This window comes from Pseudopipra pipra, chromosome W (genome assembly GCF_036250125.1).
Source record: "Pseudopipra pipra isolate bDixPip1 chromosome W, bDixPip1.hap1, whole genome shotgun sequence".
NCBI classification, from domain to species: Eukaryota; Metazoa; Chordata; class Aves; order Passeriformes; family Pipridae; genus Pseudopipra; species Pseudopipra pipra.
This window is the reverse complement of record NC_087580.1, coordinates 63,055,935-63,076,502: the sequence shown is the minus strand read 5'-3', so window position 1 is coordinate 63,076,502 and position 20,568 is coordinate 63,055,935. Positions and strand designations below refer to the sequence as shown.

Sequence of the window (20,568 nt, the reverse complement as noted above, 5' to 3'; positions counted from 1 at the left end):
ATCAGATTGTGGAAAGTGTGCAAAAGGCTGCTTGTTTACAAATGATGTATGATAGGGAATTAACACCAAGATGTGAATCCCCTATGTTGCTTCCTGTAGACCCTGAAAGAATGATTCCCCTTATCCGAGGTCTCCCTGAGGCTATGAAAGCCATTGGCATTCAGCTAAAAGGACAAATAGAAAGCCTCACCAAAGGGGAAAGAACTGCAGCCACCTTAGAAGCAGCTTTAACCCCCAGTTACCATGAAGAAAAAAAGATTTGGACCTGGGGGGAGGTAGCACAGGAATTAATTATTATGGAAGAAAATATGGTCCAGTACCTTCAATTACTACTGATTCTAAATCAATTCGGCACACAGAATGCAAAACAAGTATTCCTCCAGCAAGCCTCTGAAAAGTAACATTCTCCCCTGGACAAGGAGGACCCACTAACATTGGAGGACACAGGGAAAAAAGGAATACCCTGTGGATTGCGGGCTTGCAAAAAGGAATCCCAAAATCCCTAATGGATGGCCAACCCACGGATAAATTAGAGATATTAATTCAAGAATGGTCAGCAAAGGAGGGATCCCTGAAAGCTGTCCCTGCTACAGACCCTCCCCTGGAGGGATCACAGACAGGAGGGTGTGACGGGAAACTCCTCTCTTTGTTCTCAGTAGGTAAGCCGGGGGACGAAGGTTGGTTTTACATTAGACGACTTACCAAAAATTCCAAAGGAGATTTGTTAATAACCTGTCCTATTGGTCCCCGCAAAACCCCTGTAACCTTTTTAGTAGATACTGGCACTCAAGTGTCTGCCCTGAAAATTGAAGATGCATCTGCATGTGGAATCACTCCCTCATGTAAAGGCATATTTGTTGTGGATGCTTTCGGAAACATACAACCCCAGATAACAGCAAAGGTAAGATGCTGGTTACCAGGGGAGGAGAAAGCAGTTGAAACCCTAATGATTTTGGGTAAACTTCCTGCCAATTTACTGGGGCTAGACCTCCTGAAGGGAAGGTCTTGGACTGATGAGGAAGGAAACATATGGGCTTTTGGAAAAGAAATCCCACACCTGTGTTTACTAAGTCCTGCCCCTGTTCTTCCTCCCTCCTCCCTCCCTAGTAACCAATGTCAAACCTTACCCCTAACCCTTGGGAGCCAGAGAAGGAATCACGCCAGTTATTGGAGATTTAAAAGAAAGAGGAATAGTGATTGCAACACATTTTCCTTACAATCCTCCTATATGACCCATCCATAAGCCAAACGGTAATTGGAGGCTAACAGTAGACTACCGACGTCTTAATGAGAATATGGGGCACCTTACTGCAGCAGTCCCAAATATAGCTGAGTTAATAGCTACCATCCAAGAACAGCCCATCAAATTATGACCACTACTGATATCAAAGACATGGTTTTTATGGTTCCCCTGCAGGAACAGGATCAAGAGCGCTTTGCTTTCACGTGGGAGGGCCAGCAATACACTTTTACCCGTCTCCCACAAGGATTTAAACACTCACCCACTCTAGCACATCATGCACTGGCACAGGAGCTGTCACTCATTCCTCCTGCACCAGGAGTAAAAGTATACCAATATATTGATGATATTTTAGTAGCAGGAAATGAAATTGCACCTGTGCAAACCCAAACAGACATTATCAGGCATCTTGAGTCCCTGGACTTACATATTCCTCCTGAAAAGGTACAACCTCCTTCACAAGAAGTAAAATTCCTGGGAATTTGGTGGAAGGGAAGAATGGTTTGTATTCCCCCAGACACACTTACCTGCCTAGACCAACTGAAAACACCAGAGAATAAAAAGGATTTACAGCATGCTTTAGGCCTGCTGATTTTTTGAAGAAAACACATCCCTGATTTTTCAATAATTGCACGGCCCTTACATGATTTGTTGTGGAAAAAAGCAAGGTGGAATTGGACCCCCCTTCACGATGAAGCCCTACAACTCCTGAGTTTTGAGGACAACACATACCACTCACCAGGCCCCATACAACCTACCGATCCAGTACAAATTGAGTGGGGATTTGCAAGCTCCGGACTGTCCATACACTTATGGCCGAAAGGACCTGATGGTTGCACCAGGTCTATAGGGTTTTATTCACGCAGTTTCAAAGATGCTGAAAAACGATATTCTACCTGGGAAAAGGGCTTATTTGTGGTGAGTACTGCTTTTCGTGAAACAGGAAAAATTGTCCATCAGCAATCTCTAATTTTAAGGGGGTCATCAAGCCTGTTTCTAAAGGAACCCCACCCCCTGACAGGGTGGCCCAGCGATCTACTGTTCGGAAATGGTATGCTCAAATTGAACATTATTGCACCATTTTTCAGGTACCAGAAGGAGCTTGCAAAAATCTTCCCTTACAAGATGAGGTAACTTTAAATAGCACAGCTGATTCTCCACCTTCTGCGATTCAAGTTGCACCTCCATACTCAGAGCAATTGCAGAATGTGTGGTTTACTGATGTCTCAGCTAAGCAGGAAGGTAAACTTTGGAAATATCGTGCTGTAGCTTTACAGGTACATACGGATCAACACGGCCAAGTCAGTTATGGCAATGCACTTTCTGAGCCCTTTCTAATAACTAATGGTGTGAAACAAGGCTGCATTCTTGCACCAACCCTATTCACAGTCTTTTTCAGCATGATGCTCCAAAGGGCCACAGCAGACCTCAAGGATCAGAACGGTATCTACATTCGATACCGTACTGATGGAAGCCTTTTCAATCTAAGGCAACTGAAGGCCCACACCAAGACCTTAAACCATCTTGTCCGGGAGCTGCTCTATGCTGATGACGTCGCCCTTGTCACCCACACAGAAGCAGCTCTGCAGCATTTAACATCCTGCTTTGCAGACGCTGCTGAACTCTTTGGGCTGGAAGTCAGTGTAAAGAAAACAGAAGTTCTCTATCAACCGGCACCTCAGGAAGTCTTCCATCATCCCCATATGAGCACTGGCAAATCAGAGCTCAAATCAGTCCAGCAGTTTAATTACCTAGGTAGCCTCATCTCCTCGGATGGTAAGATTGACGGAGAGATAGACAACAGGTTAGCAAAGGCATATAGTGCTTTTGGAAAACTCCACAAACGCTGTCTCCGTGCAATCCTAAACATCCACTGGTCAGATTATGTGACTAATACATCTGTTCTAGAACAAGTAGCAGTCACAAGTATTGAGGCCATGTTGCTGAGAACACAGCTGCGCTGGGCAGGGCACGTCTCAAGGATGAAGGACCACCGCCTCCGTAAGATCTCCTCCCCAAAGAGGAGATACAAGGACTCCCTGAAACATTATCTCAGCCTTGGCCATATTGATCACCATAACTGGTCTACTCTGGCCTCCAACCGGGAGGTCTGGAGACACACTATCTATAACGCTGCTGATGTTTTTGAGAAAGCATGCAGGATCACCCTTGAGGACAAAAGGCAACACAGAAAGAATCGTGCCTTGCAGAATTTACCACCTCAGGAGTCTTTCTGTTGTGCCTTTTGCAATCAGACATGCCTGTCTCGTATTGGCCTTTTTAGCCACCAGCGTGCTTGTGACAAACGTGGGTAGAGACCTGTCATGGTTTGAGATAGTCCCAAAATCCAATTCCCTAGCTCCATCCCCCCTCCCACATCTCAACCTAATGTGAGATGGGTTTTTCCAGACAAAACACACCAGATTCAAAGTGGGGGAAAGGGAATATATTACAATGACTGTACAAATAAATATAACATCACATTATACACATGATCACAACTATCTCTACCATGACATATGTATTTACAATGATCAGATCTCTTCTCCCCTCCAAATAAAAGTCCAGGAGGGAAAGAAGGACAGATCCCTTCCAGTCCTTAAGCAGCAGTTCCTCTTCTGTCCTCCATGCAGCAGTAACTGGGTTGTTGTAGCTGGATCTCTGTTCAACATACACAAGGGGGTCTCCAAGCCCCTCGGCTCTCCTTCGGTCCAAGCGAAGGCCTAACCTGTGGACTGCCAGCAGGGACAAGACTCGCATCACCACAGGCATATCACGAAATGCAGGGACATCTTCGTGAAAGTCCCTTCCTCAGGGGATTCAAATTCCCATTTGCAGAGCTCCGTGCTCTGTCTCCAGGGAGCGGGGGGGCGAAGCCCTCCTCCACATTCCTTTGGCTGTCCTGGTCCAGCTTCAGGACGCCTTTGAGCTTCTTAGCTCCTCTCTGTAAGTGCTGTAGCACTCCAAGGCTCTTTCAAGTAAGAGTCCATCATCTTCCTCCTTCCAGGAGGTCTCAAAGGAGTTTGAGGGGCTGGTACAGTCTTACCCCCAGAACTCTGTCTCTCAGCTGCTGGTTCTCTCTCTCTCCCTTTCCAGGAGTCTTTTCTCTGGTGCTGCATGTTGCTTCTGCTGCTCCTTCAGTTCTGGTTCTTATCTCTGGCTCTCTGCCACCGTTTCTCTGGTCAGTCCCGGTTGCTGCTCTGTGCTCATGGAGAAAAACATCTCCCGACATAACTACAGGCACCTAGCCCAGCTTTATGCTGTTCCAGGTCCCTGCAGCCCCCCAGCCGGGGTTGGGAGGGCCCAGAGGGCCCAAGGGGCTTAAAGCCCCTTCCTCGTGGCTCTACAACATGGCCACCTCTCCTCAACAACCCAAAACTACAACTCATCTCTTCCGGTGCTGGCTGTGATATGTTTACATTTCTGCAGGGGCGCCCATTGGGTAGAACTTCAAAACTTCAGGGGTTTCCACCCCTTGGGGTCTACCACTTTCCTTAGCCTCTGGGGGAAAACAAGGTCCAAACCACGACAAGACCTTTCCCAAATCTTCGCTCGCGAAGCCCAGCCATGATGATGACAGGAGACAAAATAGCAACCAAAGGAGAAGGCAGTGCACAGGTAGGAGAATTAGTAGCAGTTTGGAGTGTATTTAACCACGAAGCTGAAACCTCTCTGTATATGTTTACACTGATTGTTTTGCTGTGTTCAAAGGGTGTACTGAGTGGCTCCCCTTATGGGACAAAAATTACTGGGAAGTAAATAGAGCTCCTGTTTGGCAAAGAAAAATGGCAAGAAATTCTTGCTATAGCAAAGAAAGGGAATTTTTTAGTCGGATGGGTAGCCTCTTACCAGGAAAATGAAACTCCAGCTAGCCACTGGAACAACAAAGTAGATGAACTGGTCAGATTAGTCCCTCTAAGTGTAAAAACTCCCTCAGAGAACTGGGACAGATTGTTAGAGTGGTTGCACTTAAAACGACAGCACACAGGGGCACAAGACCTATACAGAGAAGCAGGAAGCAGGGGATGGCCAGTAACTCAAGAGATGTGCCGCACCTGCATATACTCATGTGAACAGTGCAGAACCCGACTCGAGCGTCACCCTTTAGAACAACCCCCGTTACATATCAGAGACAGAAAAGGGCTGTGGGACACATGGCAGATAGACTATATTGGACCCTTTCGAAAGTCTGAGGGAAAACTATGTGTTAGTGGGAGTGGAAGTTAGGTCAGGATTAGTGCAAGCAGAAGTTTTCCCTCAGGCAACCAGTACAAACACTCTAGAAGCTCTTAAAATGTGGTTCAGTTTTTTCCCAAAACCTGTATATCTATCCAATCAGATAACGGGTCACTTCACAGCTGCCATCATCCAAGAGTGGGCCAAGGAAGAAGGAATCCAGTGGATATTTCACACATCATATTATCCACAAGCAAATGGCATAGTGGAAAGAACAAATGGCCTGCTTAAACGATTTCTAAAACCTCAGAAATCCAATTGGACTGAACGACTATGAGATGCTGTAAAAATGGTGAATGACCAATGGGGAGTAAATGGCTGTCCTAGACTCACGGCTTTTTATCCACAGCCTCCCTCTCTGATACCAGCAACATCAAAGTCTAATCCAAAATCCTCTCACCTTCCTGGACAACCTGTATTAGCAGAACTACCTTCTGTAGGAGCTGTACCAATGGTACTCGCCACTCCCTTGAACATATACATCTGGAAAGCAAAAGATGCTTATGGCGAAGAACACAAAATAAGCTCTCGGTGGATTGTTCCTACATTTTAATGTTGGGCCTAAAAGGGGTCGGACAGACCTTTTTCTTTTCTTTTACAGGTAACTGTTCAACAGAGAAAAGTATTCAGAACTGTGAATGAATAACCTCAGATTTGAATAACCTCAGATTTGGACTATGGTTCAGTTTACTGGTAACTGTAGTTATAATTTGTTAGTTATGTTTGTATGGTTATTTACCTTGTACATGTACTCAGCAGAATAGACTGTTAAAAGTGAAAATCAAAGGAACCTCGCCTGGGAACTAGTCAAAGTGTTTGCAAAAATATGGAATCACACCAATCAAGGTATATGTGTAACTTTACCCGAGTCTGCTGAACAAGGATTGCGATTTTTTATGCTACCATTGAATTTATCTTTTGTTTTTAACATGGCTAGTGTGACAGCTCCATTACCCCTACCTGAAAAGTGGACAAACAAGACCAACGGAGCCCAAATACTCTGGAAAGGTATTCCTATAGTGCATGACCTCTACCAAACTTACACCCCACCTCCTAATATAACTCAGGACTGGATGTCACAATGCAAATATTGTAAAACTATACGTCCAAAAGCTTCCAGTGCCACGCGGCCGGAAGCCTCGGCTGCCGGGGGCTCTCCCGCGCAGAGCGTGCGCGGTTGAGCCCTCAGGCACGGTCATGGCAGGAGAAAGGAGAGAGAAGGGGAGCCTTGCCGGCAGGTACTGCGCCCCCATGAAAGAGGAGAGGGAAGCTTCAGAGCACACAGAGTGTCATGGTTTGAGATAGCCCCAAAAATCCAATTCCCTAGCTCCATCCCCCTCCCACATCTCAACCTAATGTGAGATGGGTTTTTCCAGACAAAACACACCAGACTCAAAGTGGGGGAAAGGGAATATATTACAATGACTGTACAAATAAATACCATATCACATTATACACACGATCACAACTATCTCTACCATGACATATAGTATTTACAATGGATCAGATCTCTTCTCTCCTCCAAATAAAAGTCCAGGAGGGAAAGAAGGACAGATCGCTTCCAGTCTCTTAAGCAGCAGCATCTTCTAAGGCAGCAGGTTCTGTCTCTCGTCTCCACATGCAGCAGCTGATAGCTGGCTTTCTGCCAGCACTCACGAGGGAGGTATCCAAACTCCCTCGGCCCCCTTGACACAGGCAAAGGGGTCTTCCGTGGGCTTCGTAACCCCAGACAAGGTCGTTTCACCAAGTCATATCACGAAGACACAGGGGGGTCTTCATGACGGTCTGGTATCTCTTGCAGGGCCTCTGTGCCCTGTCTCTCAGGCTGCCACCGTGGCAGCAGTGCGAGGGGGGGAAAAAGCCAAGGTCAACTCCCCCTGCATTCCATCTGGCCGTCCCGGTCCAGCTCCGGGACGCTCTGAGTTTCTTAGTTCCTCTCTCTCTCCGGTGCTGCATACTCCAAGGCTCCTCTAAAATAGGAGTCCATCTACTCCTCCTTTCTCGGAGGTCTCAAAGGAGTTTTGGGGGGCTGGTACAGTCTTACCCCCAGAACTCTGTCTCTCAGCTGCTGGTTCTCTCTCTCTCTCCCTTTCCAGGAGTCTTCTCTGCGGGGCTGCATGTTGTTTCTGCTGCTCCTCTGGTTCAGGTTCTTATCTCTGGCTCTCTGCCACCGTTTCTCTGGTCATTGCCGGCTGCTGCTCTGCTCCCATGGACAAAAACATCTCCCGGCATAACTACAGGCACCTAGCCCAGCTTTATGCTGTTCCAGGTCCCTGCAGCCCCCCCAGCTGGGGCCGGGAGGCCCCAGAGGGTCCAAGGGGCTCAGAGCCCCTTCCTCGTGGCTCTACAACATGGCCACCTCTCCAACAACCAAAACTACAACTCATCTCTTCCGGTGAGCTTGTGGGATGTTGACATTTTTGCAGGAGCACCCATTGGGCAGAACTTCAAAACTTCCAGGGGTTTCCACCCCTTGGGGTCTACCACTTTTCAGCCTCTGGGGGAAAACAAAATCCAAACCACTACACAGAGGTTTGCCGTTCCAGGTTTGGGGGGTGGAGGGGGGGTGGAGTGGGGATGGGGAGGATTAGGGTAGGGTGTTGAGCATGCCGAGGGGGTCCACCGACCGGCAGGAGGGAGAGCAGGACAATCCTGTGTGAAATGTCGCAGGTGAGCAGTGCGCCTGAAGATATGTGGAAACATAGTGGAGGAAGGATAAGGTCAGGGTGGATAGTGGGTTCTTTTAAAATAATGGGGGTCCTGGCCAGGTTGGGGCCATGAAAGGCACTCCTGCCTTGGATGGGTACTGGGGTCAGAATGATTGCTTTCTTTGTCTTTCTGTTTGTTTGTTTGTTTGGGGTTTTTGTTGTTTTTTTGTTTGTTTGTTTTTGGGGTTTTTTTGTGTTGTTCACCTGTGGCTACTGCCCAGGCTCGGCATGTTCTGGATATAGTTGCTTTGCTCTGTTACATCCTGAAATGGTGGACAGAACAAAGGGTTGTTCCTGGATATCTCCCTCAGATTTGTTTATAGATAGGTGATAATAAAGTAGGAAATGAAAGACTTGCTCAAATCATTCAACTCTGATCCCAAACCCGGGCAGATGGAGCTCGCTTAGCCCTGTAAGGCCATCCATCTAAGAGAAGGTCACTCAAATCAAACCTACATCCTGGGGACCTCACTGCCATCGTCCAAGCTTGCTCGGCCCTGGCAGATGAACCTCAGGATTAAAGGGTGGGTTCAGTTCCGCGCATACTGCATCTCACCTAAAAAATCCATTGCGCAGGCTTGAAGGCTTTACCCACATGCAAAAAGTCCTGTAGCGACGGGCGAGGGTCGAAACAGTAGGTGAAAGGTGCACTGGAAGCCGCAGACCAAACCCTGCATGCAGGCGGTTCAGGATATTGGTCATTTGAGACTGACCGGAGATGACAGTCTCTTGGGGCAGCACCCTGAACGACCAAGCAGCCTTTTCAAGGACAGCACTGCTTGCTCCACTTGGAGAGGGGCCTAGAAAAGGTGGCCTAAACAAAGCTCATCTCCACCTTCACCCGGTTGGTTAACCGCAGACCAACGGGCATCTTCTTACAATGCAATCGCACAAAGATCAAAAGACAAAGGCATGCACCTGCCTCCAAAGGTACCTAAATTAACTCTAGCATGTTGGAACATCAGAATCATGCTCGATTCTGGGGATAGCGGATGTCCTGAGCGTCGTTCTGCCCTAATCGCCCATGAACTGGCTCGTCTTAACATCGACATTGCTGCTCTCAGTGAAGTTCGCCTTCATGAAGAAGGCAGCCTCAGAGAACATGGTGCCGGTTACACACTCTTTTGGTCAGGTAAGCCCAGAACCAAAAAACATCTCTCAGGTGTCGGTTTCATGATCAAAAACTCCATTCTTCCAAAACTCGAAAATCTGCCAACAGGTCAATCTGACCGCATTATCTCCCTACGCCTTCCACTCCACAACAAACAACACCTTGTCGTCTTTAGTATATATGCCCCAACCCTCCAAGCTGACCCTGCCGAAAAAGATAAATTTTACGCTGACCTGCGCTGCCTTACCCAAAAGGTGCCTGCAGATGATAAGATCATTATCCTTGGTGATTTCAACGCCAGATTAGGTAAAAATTTTGAAGCCTGGAAAGGAATATTAGGCAAGCATGGTGTTGGAAACTGCAACGATAATGGTCGACTTCTGCTAGAATTCTGTGCAGAGCAACAGCTCACCATCACTAACGCTATCTTTCAGCAGAAAAATAGTCTGAAGACAACCTGGATGCACCCCAGATCTAAGCATTGGCACCTCATCGATTATGTCCTGGTGCGACAGAGAGATGTCCGCGATGTCCACCATACCCGCGTGATGCCCAGCGCAGAATGCCAAACAGACCATCGGTTTGTGCGCTGTAAACTCAACTTCAATCTTAAATTCAAACCTAAAAGGGGCAGTATCCCAAGGAGAAGACTCCAAGTTAACAATCTCCAATCAGCCACAGTAAGAGACAGATTCCAGGCAAACCTTCAAACTAGGCTTGAAAACCATTCCACAGATTCTTCAGACTCCTCTCCTGAAACAATTTGGCACCATATTAAAAACAGCATCCTGCAATCCTCCGAAGAATCCTTAGGGTTCTTCCTCAAGAAGAACAAGGACTGGTTTGACGAAAACAATCAAGAAATCCAGGACTTGTTGAGGAAGAAGAGAACCGCCCACCAAGCACACCTTACACTGCCATCCTGTCACACAAGAAAAACAGCCTTTTGTCTCGCATGCAGCAAGCTCCAACAGAAACTCTGTGACATCCAGAACAAGTGGTGGATCGATCTAGCTGAAAAAACTCAATTATGCGCAGATACAGGTGATCACAAAGGCTTCTATGAGGCCTTGAAAACAGCATACGGGCCTACATACCAGGTACAAAGCCCTCTACTCAGCGCTGATGGTCAAACGCTTCTGACAGATAAAACCTCCATTCTGAATCGATGGTCTGAACATTTTCAGACTCTTTTCAGTACTAGCCGTGTAGTTCAAGACTCAGCAATTCAGTCCATCACACAACAACCAGTAAAATATGAACTGGATACTGCCCCCACTTTAGGAGAAACCCTCAAGGTCATACAGCAGGTGAAAATCATCAAGGCAGCTGGGATTGATGGAATTCCACCCGAAGTCTGGAAATATGGGGGCCTTGCACTCCATACCAAATTTCACGAGTTTGTGGTGCGCTGTTGGGAGCTCGGTGAACTACCATCAGACCTTCGTGATGCAGTCATCATCACTTTGTACAAGAAGAAAGGTATTAAATCAGATTGCTCAAACTACCGTGGTATTACTCTGCTCTCCATTGCTGGCAAAATCCTGGCAAGAATACTCTTGAACAGACTAATACCTACTATAGCAGAAGGAATCCTACCTGAAAGTCAGTGTGGCTTCAGAGCCAACAGAAGTACCACAGACATGGTATTTGTTCTCAGACAATTGCAAGAGAAGTGTAGGGAACAGAACAAAGGTCTTTATGTAACCTTTGTCGACCTCACCAAGGCTTTCAATACTGTGAGCAGAAAAGGTCTGTGGCAGATTTTGGAATGTTTAGGTTGTCCCCCCAAGTTCCTTAAAATGATCATTTCACTCCATGAGGATCAGCACGGCCAAGTCAGATATGGCAACACACTTTCTGAGACCTTTTTAATTAATGGTGTGAAACAAGGCTGCGTTCTCGCTCCTACCCTATTCACAGTCTTCTTTAGCATGATGCTCCAAAGGGTCACAGCAGACCTCGATGACCAGGACGGTATCTACATTCGATACCGTACTGATGGAAGTCTATTCAATCTAAGGCGTCTGAAGGCCCACACCAAGACCTTAAACCATCTTGTCCGGGAGCTGCTTTATGCTGATGACGCCGCCCTTGTTGCTCACACAGAAGCAGCTCTGCAGCGTTTAACATCTTCCTTTGCAGACACTGCTGAGCTCTTTGGGTTGGAAGTCAGCTTAAAGAAGACAGAGGTCCTCCATCAACCTGCACCTCAGGAAGTCCCCCATCATCCCCACATCATCATTGGCAAATCAGAGCTCAAATCAGTCCAACGGTTTAATTACCTAGGTAGCTCCATCTCCTCGGATGGTAAGATTGACAGAGAGATAGACAACAGGTTAGCAAAGGCATATAGTGCTTTTGGAAAACTCCACAAAAGAGTATGGCATAATAAACACTTGAAGAAAAGCGCCAAGATCAGTGTTTACAAAGCCATAGTGTTGTCTACTCTCTTATACGGTTCCGAATCATGGGTCATCTACCGCCACCACCTGCAACTCCTAGAACGGTTCCATCAACGCTGCCTCCATACAATCCTAAACATCCACTGGTCAGATTCTGTGACCAATACATCTGTTCTAGAGCAAGCAGCAGTCACAAGTATTGAGGCCATGTTGCGGAGAACGCAGTTGCGCTGGGCAGGGCACGTCTCCAGGATGAAGGACCCCTGCCTCCCTAAGACCGTGCTTTATGGTGAACTTGCCACTGGCTGCCGCATGAGAGGAGCCCCGAAGAAAAGATACAAGGACTCCCTGAAACAGCATGTCAGCCTTAGCCATATCGATCACCATAACTGGTCTACTCTGGCCTCCAATCGGGAGGCCTGGAGACACACCATCTATAACGCAGCTGTCTCCTTTGAGAACGCATGCAGGATCACCCTTGAGGAGAAAAGGCAACGCAGAAAGAACTGTGTCTTGCAGAATATACCATCTAAGGAGTCTTTCTGCTGTGCCTTTTGCAATCGGATATGTCTGTCACGTATTGGCCTCATAAGCCACCAGCGCGCCTGCAACAAATGTGGATAGAGCCTTCCCAAATTCGCGAAGTCTAGCCATGACATCCAAAAGTAAACGTAACCATCTTATCTCAAATTGAATCCCCTCACACATCTATTAGATCAAGTAAAAGTGAATTTAAACCTGGAATGATAACCTTTGGGGAATATAATGCTAGACAACCCTGCCTTATTTACTCATGGGACCCAGTCTTTGACCCATTATACATGCCAGATGTATAAGAAAGTAAATATGCCACAGTTTTTAGTCCTTCCTGGTGTGTACAACTTCCTAATACAAAAAATGTAACTCCAATTAACCGGAAAAACTTAATGTGGGCATGGTCTGTACAAGCATTTTTTGAATCCAAATTTACAGAACCCAAATTTACCGTGCCTCAAGTAGAAGATAGTCCTTTATTCAATTGCTCAAAGGTTATAACATGCAAAGAAGGACCAGGAGATCCTCCAGAAATGTGGTTTTTGCTTAGAATTAGAACACTGATAAGGGATATGAGTACTTGTTGGAGATACCCCTCTAAAGGTTGGAGAAATCAGGATGAATCCTGTAACTCAACCTACAAATATCTTCTTAATCACGGCAGCTTTTAATAGTGCTATATTGCTATAGATGCTTCAATATTGCTATGATGCTTTAATAGTGCTGTATTGCTATAGAATGATAACAAACACTCAAAACGGCAACACACTCTTGAAACAAAATTGTTCCAAAGTGAACCCTACATATATATGTTTACAAACACCGATTATTCAGTGTAGTTTCACTCTAATCCACCCCAAGGGATTTATTAATAAGAACTTGGGTTACCCTCCCCTTCTGGGGCAGGTCGCAACACCTAGAAATAAGTAAAAATCCATGTTATGGAAGAGGTGTACTAAAATACAGTATTTAGGAAATCAGAAAAACATTCAACAAAAACACTTGTAGTTGATATTCTGATTGTCACACTTTATCTATTGTTTTCTGAAAGAAGCTATTTAAAAAACACAAACTCATTATGTTAATGCATGTAACTTTTGGTGTAATGATTCCCTGAAGAGGTGTGCATTTGGAGGAGCAAAGAGGAAATCAGCTAACAGAAGTGTTTCACTGATGTAAGTGGAGTGCTGAAATAGTTCTGAAGTCATTATTCCTGGTTTTAGGTATAAAAATTGGCAGCAAGCTGAATTTTAGTAGATTCAAGTAAACTTATGTTGTCACATTTAAAGAGATACGAGTTGAATTGCTAAATCAGTTTTAAGAGAACAGGAAGGAAAAATATATTTGTATCTTCACACAGAAGATTAATATCAGAATCAAAACATGGTGTAGTTGTGACAATTATCAGAAGCAAACAGTTTTAGGAGTTTAATAACTCTCACTAGTGCAGCTCTCACTTGTATCAGTAACATTTTCAGTGTGCAAAAGACAGCAATAAGAGTAAACTATGAGAAATAAATAACCTGCTTTTATTATAAGCAAATGAATTTAGTAGGAAGATGGAAGGGGGTGGGGTTTTGTTTTTTTTTTTAACCAAGAGGTTTTTTAGGCGTACCGCAGAGGCTGTAAGGTGGATGGTCCTGTCTGGACCTGACGTCAGGGAACCTTTCACAGTCAGGAATAGGGAAAATGCATAAATAAAGATGTATCCTCTCTGTCGTGGCAGCCTATTGTGTACAGGGGGACCCCTCTGTACAGGTCCAGGGGGGTTGTATCAGGAGTTACTTACACTAATACTTTTGGTCTGTGTTCGGCCCAGCCACCTGTAAAAGTTCTGTTATTTCCCTGCCAAGGTATGAGAAAACAAGCACTGATAAAACAGGAACTTTGTCCTTGAAGGAAGTTTTTGTATAAACTATGTTTAATTGGTGTTCTGTGATTGGCTAATCGTTCTCCAAGGTCGCTTGAAGGAGAAATTGAAGACTATAGTGATGAAGGACGCTCCCAGACTCATTTGGAAAAGGCCCCCCTGAGTGCAGTACGCAGGCGCAGGGAAAGCCACGCGTGCGCAGAAGAGATGCACTTACATAACCAAGGGGGTGGGACGGAGGGCCTCTGGCTGGGCGGTGATGGCCACACCTGCCTAGGTAAAGGTCACTCAGTTGTATAAAAGCAGATAGCGCTTTCTTGGAGGTTAGCTAGCTTCACATCAAGGACAACGTTGCCTTTGGCGGGGACGCCTGCCAATTTGTGAACTTTCTGACTTTCCAAGGATGCAGCTTCTGCTATTGGTAATTATAGGCATTCTAGGCCAGTGAGATAACTTTATGGGCAACAGCTGGGTGACTGGGGGAGGTCATGCTAGGGGCTTATTTCTCTCCTCCTTCCTCTGTTTTGGGTTTGTTCATTTTGTTGGCCACCTCTTGGTAATAAATATCAGTTTTGTTGAGCTTCCAGTGGTGTCATGGTTTCAAGATTTCAGTATGCTCAAATCCTCCCTAATACAGGGGTACGTCACAATCAATCGAGGGAAAGGGTAACACCCCCTCCTGGGTCAGAAAACTTACCTTTTAAGGTAAAAAAACGGCAGTCAATGAATAGGTAACAGCTTATGTAACCGAAAGAATACAAAAGGCGTGATTTTCAAATGGTTGGTGTGCTTCCAGACACGAGTGGCCTTGGAACACACAGCGCGCTGCAATAAAAAGCTTCTCGATACATTTTCCTTGTCCTACAGGTATTTTTGCCGTCTTTAAAATCTAAAGGAAGGATTTTTCCAACATAAACTTACCTACAGTAGCTCTAATTAAGGGGGAGGAATCACCAATGTTGTTCAAACATTCACTTTTAATGAAGTCGGTTACCCCATTTGGAAAGTTGTGAAAATGTGCTTTAACATTATTCTTCAAGATGAGACCACTCAAGGAACGTGTCGGCTCATCTGCAACAGAAAATAATTACATTTATAACTTTGATCAGCTCATAGGATAAAGTGAATTTCCAGAACAATGCAACAAGATCAAAGCTTACAATGATAGATATTAATCTTTATTTCCTTATCTCTCTTTCCAAATGCACCCATCAATTTACATAGCAAAGTTTTTTAGTTTCACAGTTCACTCATGAGCAGACTCATGTTTAGTTCTTCAACCAAGGGCATGAGTAACTTGGTATTACTTTTGAAACATGCTGAAAGTGAGATGTGGATGTTCTACATAGAAAGGATTAGTTTATAGTATAAGAAAATTTAAATTTACAGTTTACAGCAATCCTAATCAGCACATGAAGGTAATTTTAATCAGCATTTTAACCTTTGGTCAGTTGTACACCCCCAGTCCACTCACTGGTGGGTTGGTATGAGAAGTAGAAAAGGCCTTGGCTCTGTGTAAGCTCTGCTCAGCAATAATAAAAACATCTCTATTATCATCACTGTCTCCAGCACAAATCCAAAACACAGTCCCATATTGTGAAGAAAATTAACTCTACCTCAGCCAAAACCAGAAAAGAAAACCTGATTTTGGAAAAAAGTAAGGATGTTCAAAGTTCATTTGCACAATTTACACACAGATCTGTTCTAGGCCTTCAAAACCATTAACATCCCAAAAGAAATATAAGCAAAATAAGATATAACTTTCAAATATAAAGTATTTTAAAACTAAAAGTTACTGCATCATAACACAAGGACTCAGCATACTCATGATGATTGACTGAGGGCCATTAAAAATACTTTCTATTGTAATCAATGCTAGTTGAACAGAAATGACACTTTTCAAAAGAGGGGTTATTGCTAAAATTAATTTTAATCCACTGATTATGAGTTCCAAAACCAGAATGCTGTATATAAGCATAAAAACAAGATTAAAAAGTATATTTCACTCTTCCTAAAGAAGCATTAATTTTCATGCTCTGTAACTATAAATGTATTGATTTACAAACATAGCTTTTACATAGAATTCAGTAACTTCAAAAACCAGGAATTCATCCTATGCATATATATTTAAAAGAATTCTATAACTTCGCCTTTAATACAGGTTTTAAATACCCACCAACTTCTAAAAAATGTAAATATAAAAGTTCTTCCACTTGCACAGCACTGCATTTCAAAGGCCAACAACTTTTCTGGGAGAATGGATTTACGATTTTGAATAAAAATATTAAAAACTAGATAAGCGGACATCTCTCAACTACAGAATGTGGTTATGAGACATGACAAGTATTACTATCACTATAACATGGCAAGTCAAATGAATTCTATCATTTTGTTTAAAATTTTTAAAATGTCAATAACAAAGGTCAGGTGGAGAGTGTCCTAAAGAAAGACGTTCTCACTTGAACTCTTGATCAGCCTCAGGTTTGCCTGAAATGCTGATGCCTCAGAGTTTTTTTTGGTTTTTTTTTAACTTTTATAGATTTTAGAAGTAGTTGTATAGTAAATGTGGTTTTTAATGTAGCTGCATTATATCCCTTACCCTTTATCAATCCCTCTAAATTCCATTAGCGTGTTTAGTCTTCGTTTTAAGGTAGAATTGTAGAAAAGCATCCTAGGCCTGTACCAGGAGATATCACCCAGACACAGCAACCTTCAAGCCCAGAACTCTGGAGGAACTCCAAGGACTGTACATGCTAAGAAGATGAAGATGAGGAAGAAGGGGCGTGTCGGGGGGCAGAACGGGGCAGAACCAGGGGTGGACAAACCTGGGATTGGATGGACCTTATTATAAAATCATAGAACCACTGTCTGGGTGCGCGTTCGTGGTGTGTATTCCTCTAGGCCATTGGCCTGATAAAGGACCTGCTCTCTTTATCTTATCTTATACACTAGATTGGCCTGGAGTCTTTTTCTCCTCAGTCTTTTTAGGCAACAGTTTGGCACTCCAAAAGGTGGAAAAGTGGGACCTGTGACTCCTCCGGATCAGGAAATATCATCCTGCAGGAAATTCTTCTTCTGCTGGCATATTTTGGAGAATTCCCACATCGATCTTGAGAAGCCCCAGTTCCTCAGAACAACACACACAGGTGAGATAAAAGAGCAGCTCCTTTGGGTAATTTTGGTAGCAGCTGCAAAGGGTTTTTTCCTGGAAATTGAGGAATACAGTAAGCTGGGAAGTGAGACTTTGGGCCCGTGTTGTTGCAAAAGTCGGTATTTTCCCAGTCTGTGGGCAAAAGCCCGGGACGGTTAAGGGGGAGTGGGTGGAGGACCAGCCCCCCCTCGTGGCTATGGTAAAGGCAGGGCAGGGACAGTGGACAGTACCACTGTAGTTACTCAGGGGGTTTTGTATTGGCTTGGTTCAGCCAGAAGGAAAGGGACGCATTTTTGCATTAAAATAGCCTCCTCTGGCCTGAAGTCAGTGGTGGTGCACCGAGACAGAACTCCTGTGGTAATCCTCAGGCCACAGGTTCAAATCTGGTGCTGGGAAGTTTTTTTTCCTGCCTGGTAGTTGTCATCATGGGTTGTGTAGAGTCCCGAGAGGAAGAGATTCCAAAAGGATCTCCTTTAACCTTGGTTTTGTGGCACTGGAGGCATTTGACTGGCCCTGAAATATCTTTAAAGAGGCAGAAGTTATGTAGGATCTCTATAAATATGTGGCCTTTTCATGGGCTGTTGGAAGGGGAGACTTGGCCAAAGTTTGGCTCTTTTCAAATGAATACAGTGTTACAGCTTATCTTGACCCTCCATAAGGAGGAGCGGTGAAATGAAGTAGCATATGCTGAATTGTTTCTGGCTTTATTAAACTGTCCGGAATGGAAAAGTGAATATAAATTAGGGAAAGCCGTGGCAGAGGTAGAGCTCTCAGAAAGCTCTGAAAGTGGAAGGATCATTATTTATTTATTTTTTTTTCAAGCACAAGTCCTATGAGGAGAGGCTGAAGGAGCTGGGGCTGTTCAGCCTGGAGGAGGCTCAGGGGAGACCGGCGGGAGCCGTGGGCACCAGAGGGGCTGCAGGGGCTCCAGGCGCCGCCACCAGCGCTGCGGGCGCAGGTCCTGCAGGACCGGCGGGAGCCGCGGGACAGGTGGGTGCAGCAGCTGCCGGCGAGGCCACTGGCACAGGACCGACGGGAGCCGCAGCGGGCGCGGATCCTGCCAGATCGGCGGGGGTGGGGGCGGTAGCAGCTGCGGGAACAGCCCCTGCCATGGCTGCTGCCGGAGCTATTGCCACGGGGGGCGGTGGCTACCACCATGGGAGAAGCGGAGATCAGACGCCCTGTGGACACCACGATAGGAGCCACTATGGCAGGTGCTGGGGGAAGTAGTGCTGGAGCAGCGGCGGCAGGAGCCGCCTTGAGTCCGGCGGATGGAGCAGGGACCGCAGCAGATGCAGGCACAGAACACTCCACGGCTACAAGCGGCGCTGACTCAAACGCCCAAGATATCTTGGGAGAGACAGGCAAAATGGCTGCCGCTGGAGGAGGAACGGAGGCGGTGCCTACAGGCACGGTCGCCGCCCTGATAAACACCGGTGCTTCTAGCTCCACTATTATGGGCGGAGCTGGAGCCGCCTCTTCCCCATTCCAAGTCTCAGTCCCTTACGGTCCTTACCCCCCCACCGGGTACGTTGGGAGTGGGGTAATCTCAACTGCCCCCTCCCCCCCCCCCCCCGTATGCAGGTTTTCCCATTCTGGAAGAGGGGGGACAGCATCTAGGGGCGTTTCCAGCTTTTCCCCCATATCATCAGGGGATGGGCAGGCCAAGGAGGAGCAGATCATTCTCAGCCTCTGAGAGGAGGCAAAGGCGGGGCCTTCCTCCCTTTGACCCTTCGAGCGTGAAATTCAAAACTAGAGACAGGTACAGAAGCCTCTGATGACAAATCAGACAGTACCTCAGAGGAGGAAAAAGCTCCCGTAGTAAAACCAAAAACAAAGGCAAAGGTTTCCACAGCAACTGTGAAGGGAAGGGGGAGAAGGGTGGGGCTCTGTCAGATCCAAGCCCTGCGGCTAGGAGAACGAGAACAAGGAAAGGAAAAAATGTCTTAGAGGCTCCCCTGAGACAGGCAATGGGCAACCAAAGACCAGTTTTGATAAAAGTTCCTTTTTCTCTGGTTGAGTTACAACAATGGAAGGCCTCAGTGGGGGCATATAGAGAGAACCCAGAAAAGGTGGCTACTTATGTAGAAAGAGGAATAAGAACACAAAATCCGGACTGGTATGACCTGGAAGTTATAATGGATACAATTACTTGATAGTATGGAGAAGGAAATGGTTAAGCAAGCTGCCTGAACTGGGATTGAGCTACTACTAGTATCTGGAAAAACTCACAGGGGAATTTAAGAATATATTGCCTTTAGAGGACCCGAAATGGGATCCCAATTTACCAGAAAAGATGGAAGCATTGAAATGCTATCAGGATTGGGTGGTGTATGGTTTAAGACATGGTATTCCAAAAGCAGTAAAATGGACAAAAATGTATGAGGTGAAGCAAGACAAGAATGAATCCCCGACAGACTTCTTGAATAGACTGAAAGAGGCCATACGAAAATAGGCCATACGAAAATATACAGATGTGGACATCAATTCAGACCTTGGGAAAAAACACTTGGTCTATTTGTTCATAGGCCAGTCTGCAGAAGATATAAGGAAAAAGTTGCAAAAGGCAGATGAGAATAAAAGATTGGTGATTCACTGGATATAGCCTGGACAATGTATCAGCGTAGGGATCAGAAAGGCAAGGCAAAAGTACTGAAGGTGGTGGCAGATGGCTGCCACACACCCCACAAATGCAGTAACTGCCATGAACGCCGCAAATACAATGTCCACCACAAGTGTTGTAAATACAATTGCCAGCATGATAACGGGAACGGTCGGTGTTCTTTCTGCAAAAAGAAAGGGCACTGGAGAAGGGATTGTCCAGATTTGAAGAAAAGTGGAAATCCAGTCCCTCAACTGGCTGTGGACCGGGATGGACAGGGTGTCTGAAGGGGACTGGAGGATTCTTCCCCAGCAGAACCTCTGGTTATAGCTAAGCTGGGGGGAAAAGAAGTTGAATTCTTGGTTGATACAGGCACAGCATATTCTGTGTTAAATACTTTGGAAGGGAAACTGAGTCATGATACTGTAACAATGGTTGGTGCTACAGGGGTAAGTGAAACAAGGTCTTTCTTTAAACCTTTGAGATTTAAATTGGGAAAGCACTGGGTAACTCATCAATTCCTCTATATGCCAAACTCTCTTAAGCCTTTACTGGGTAGGGATCTATTGGAGAAATTAGAAGCCGAAATTAAATTTTGCAAGGGGGGGGGGAAAAAGTCATAATTCCTGACACTAAATATATCGAGGCAGCTACCTTTTTCATACAGGAGAACCACGGAGAGATCCCCGCAGAGGTTGAGAATGCTGTCAT

The 20,568-nt window shown here is 45.5% G+C and overlaps 1 protein-coding gene across 1 annotated transcript in view; it reads right to left on the bottom strand.

Annotated features, from left to right (window-relative positions):
- LOC135404387 (transportin-1-like) overlaps positions 1-20,568 on the bottom strand; it is a 107,247-nt gene that overhangs the window by 69,097 nt on the left and 17,582 nt on the right. Inside the window, exon 4 of the mRNA XM_064639114.1 lies at positions 15,026-15,175. Within this exon, the coding sequence (XP_064495184.1) occupies positions 15,026-15,175 (150 nt within the window). The remainder of the gene's footprint in view (positions 1-15,025; positions 15,176-20,568) is intronic.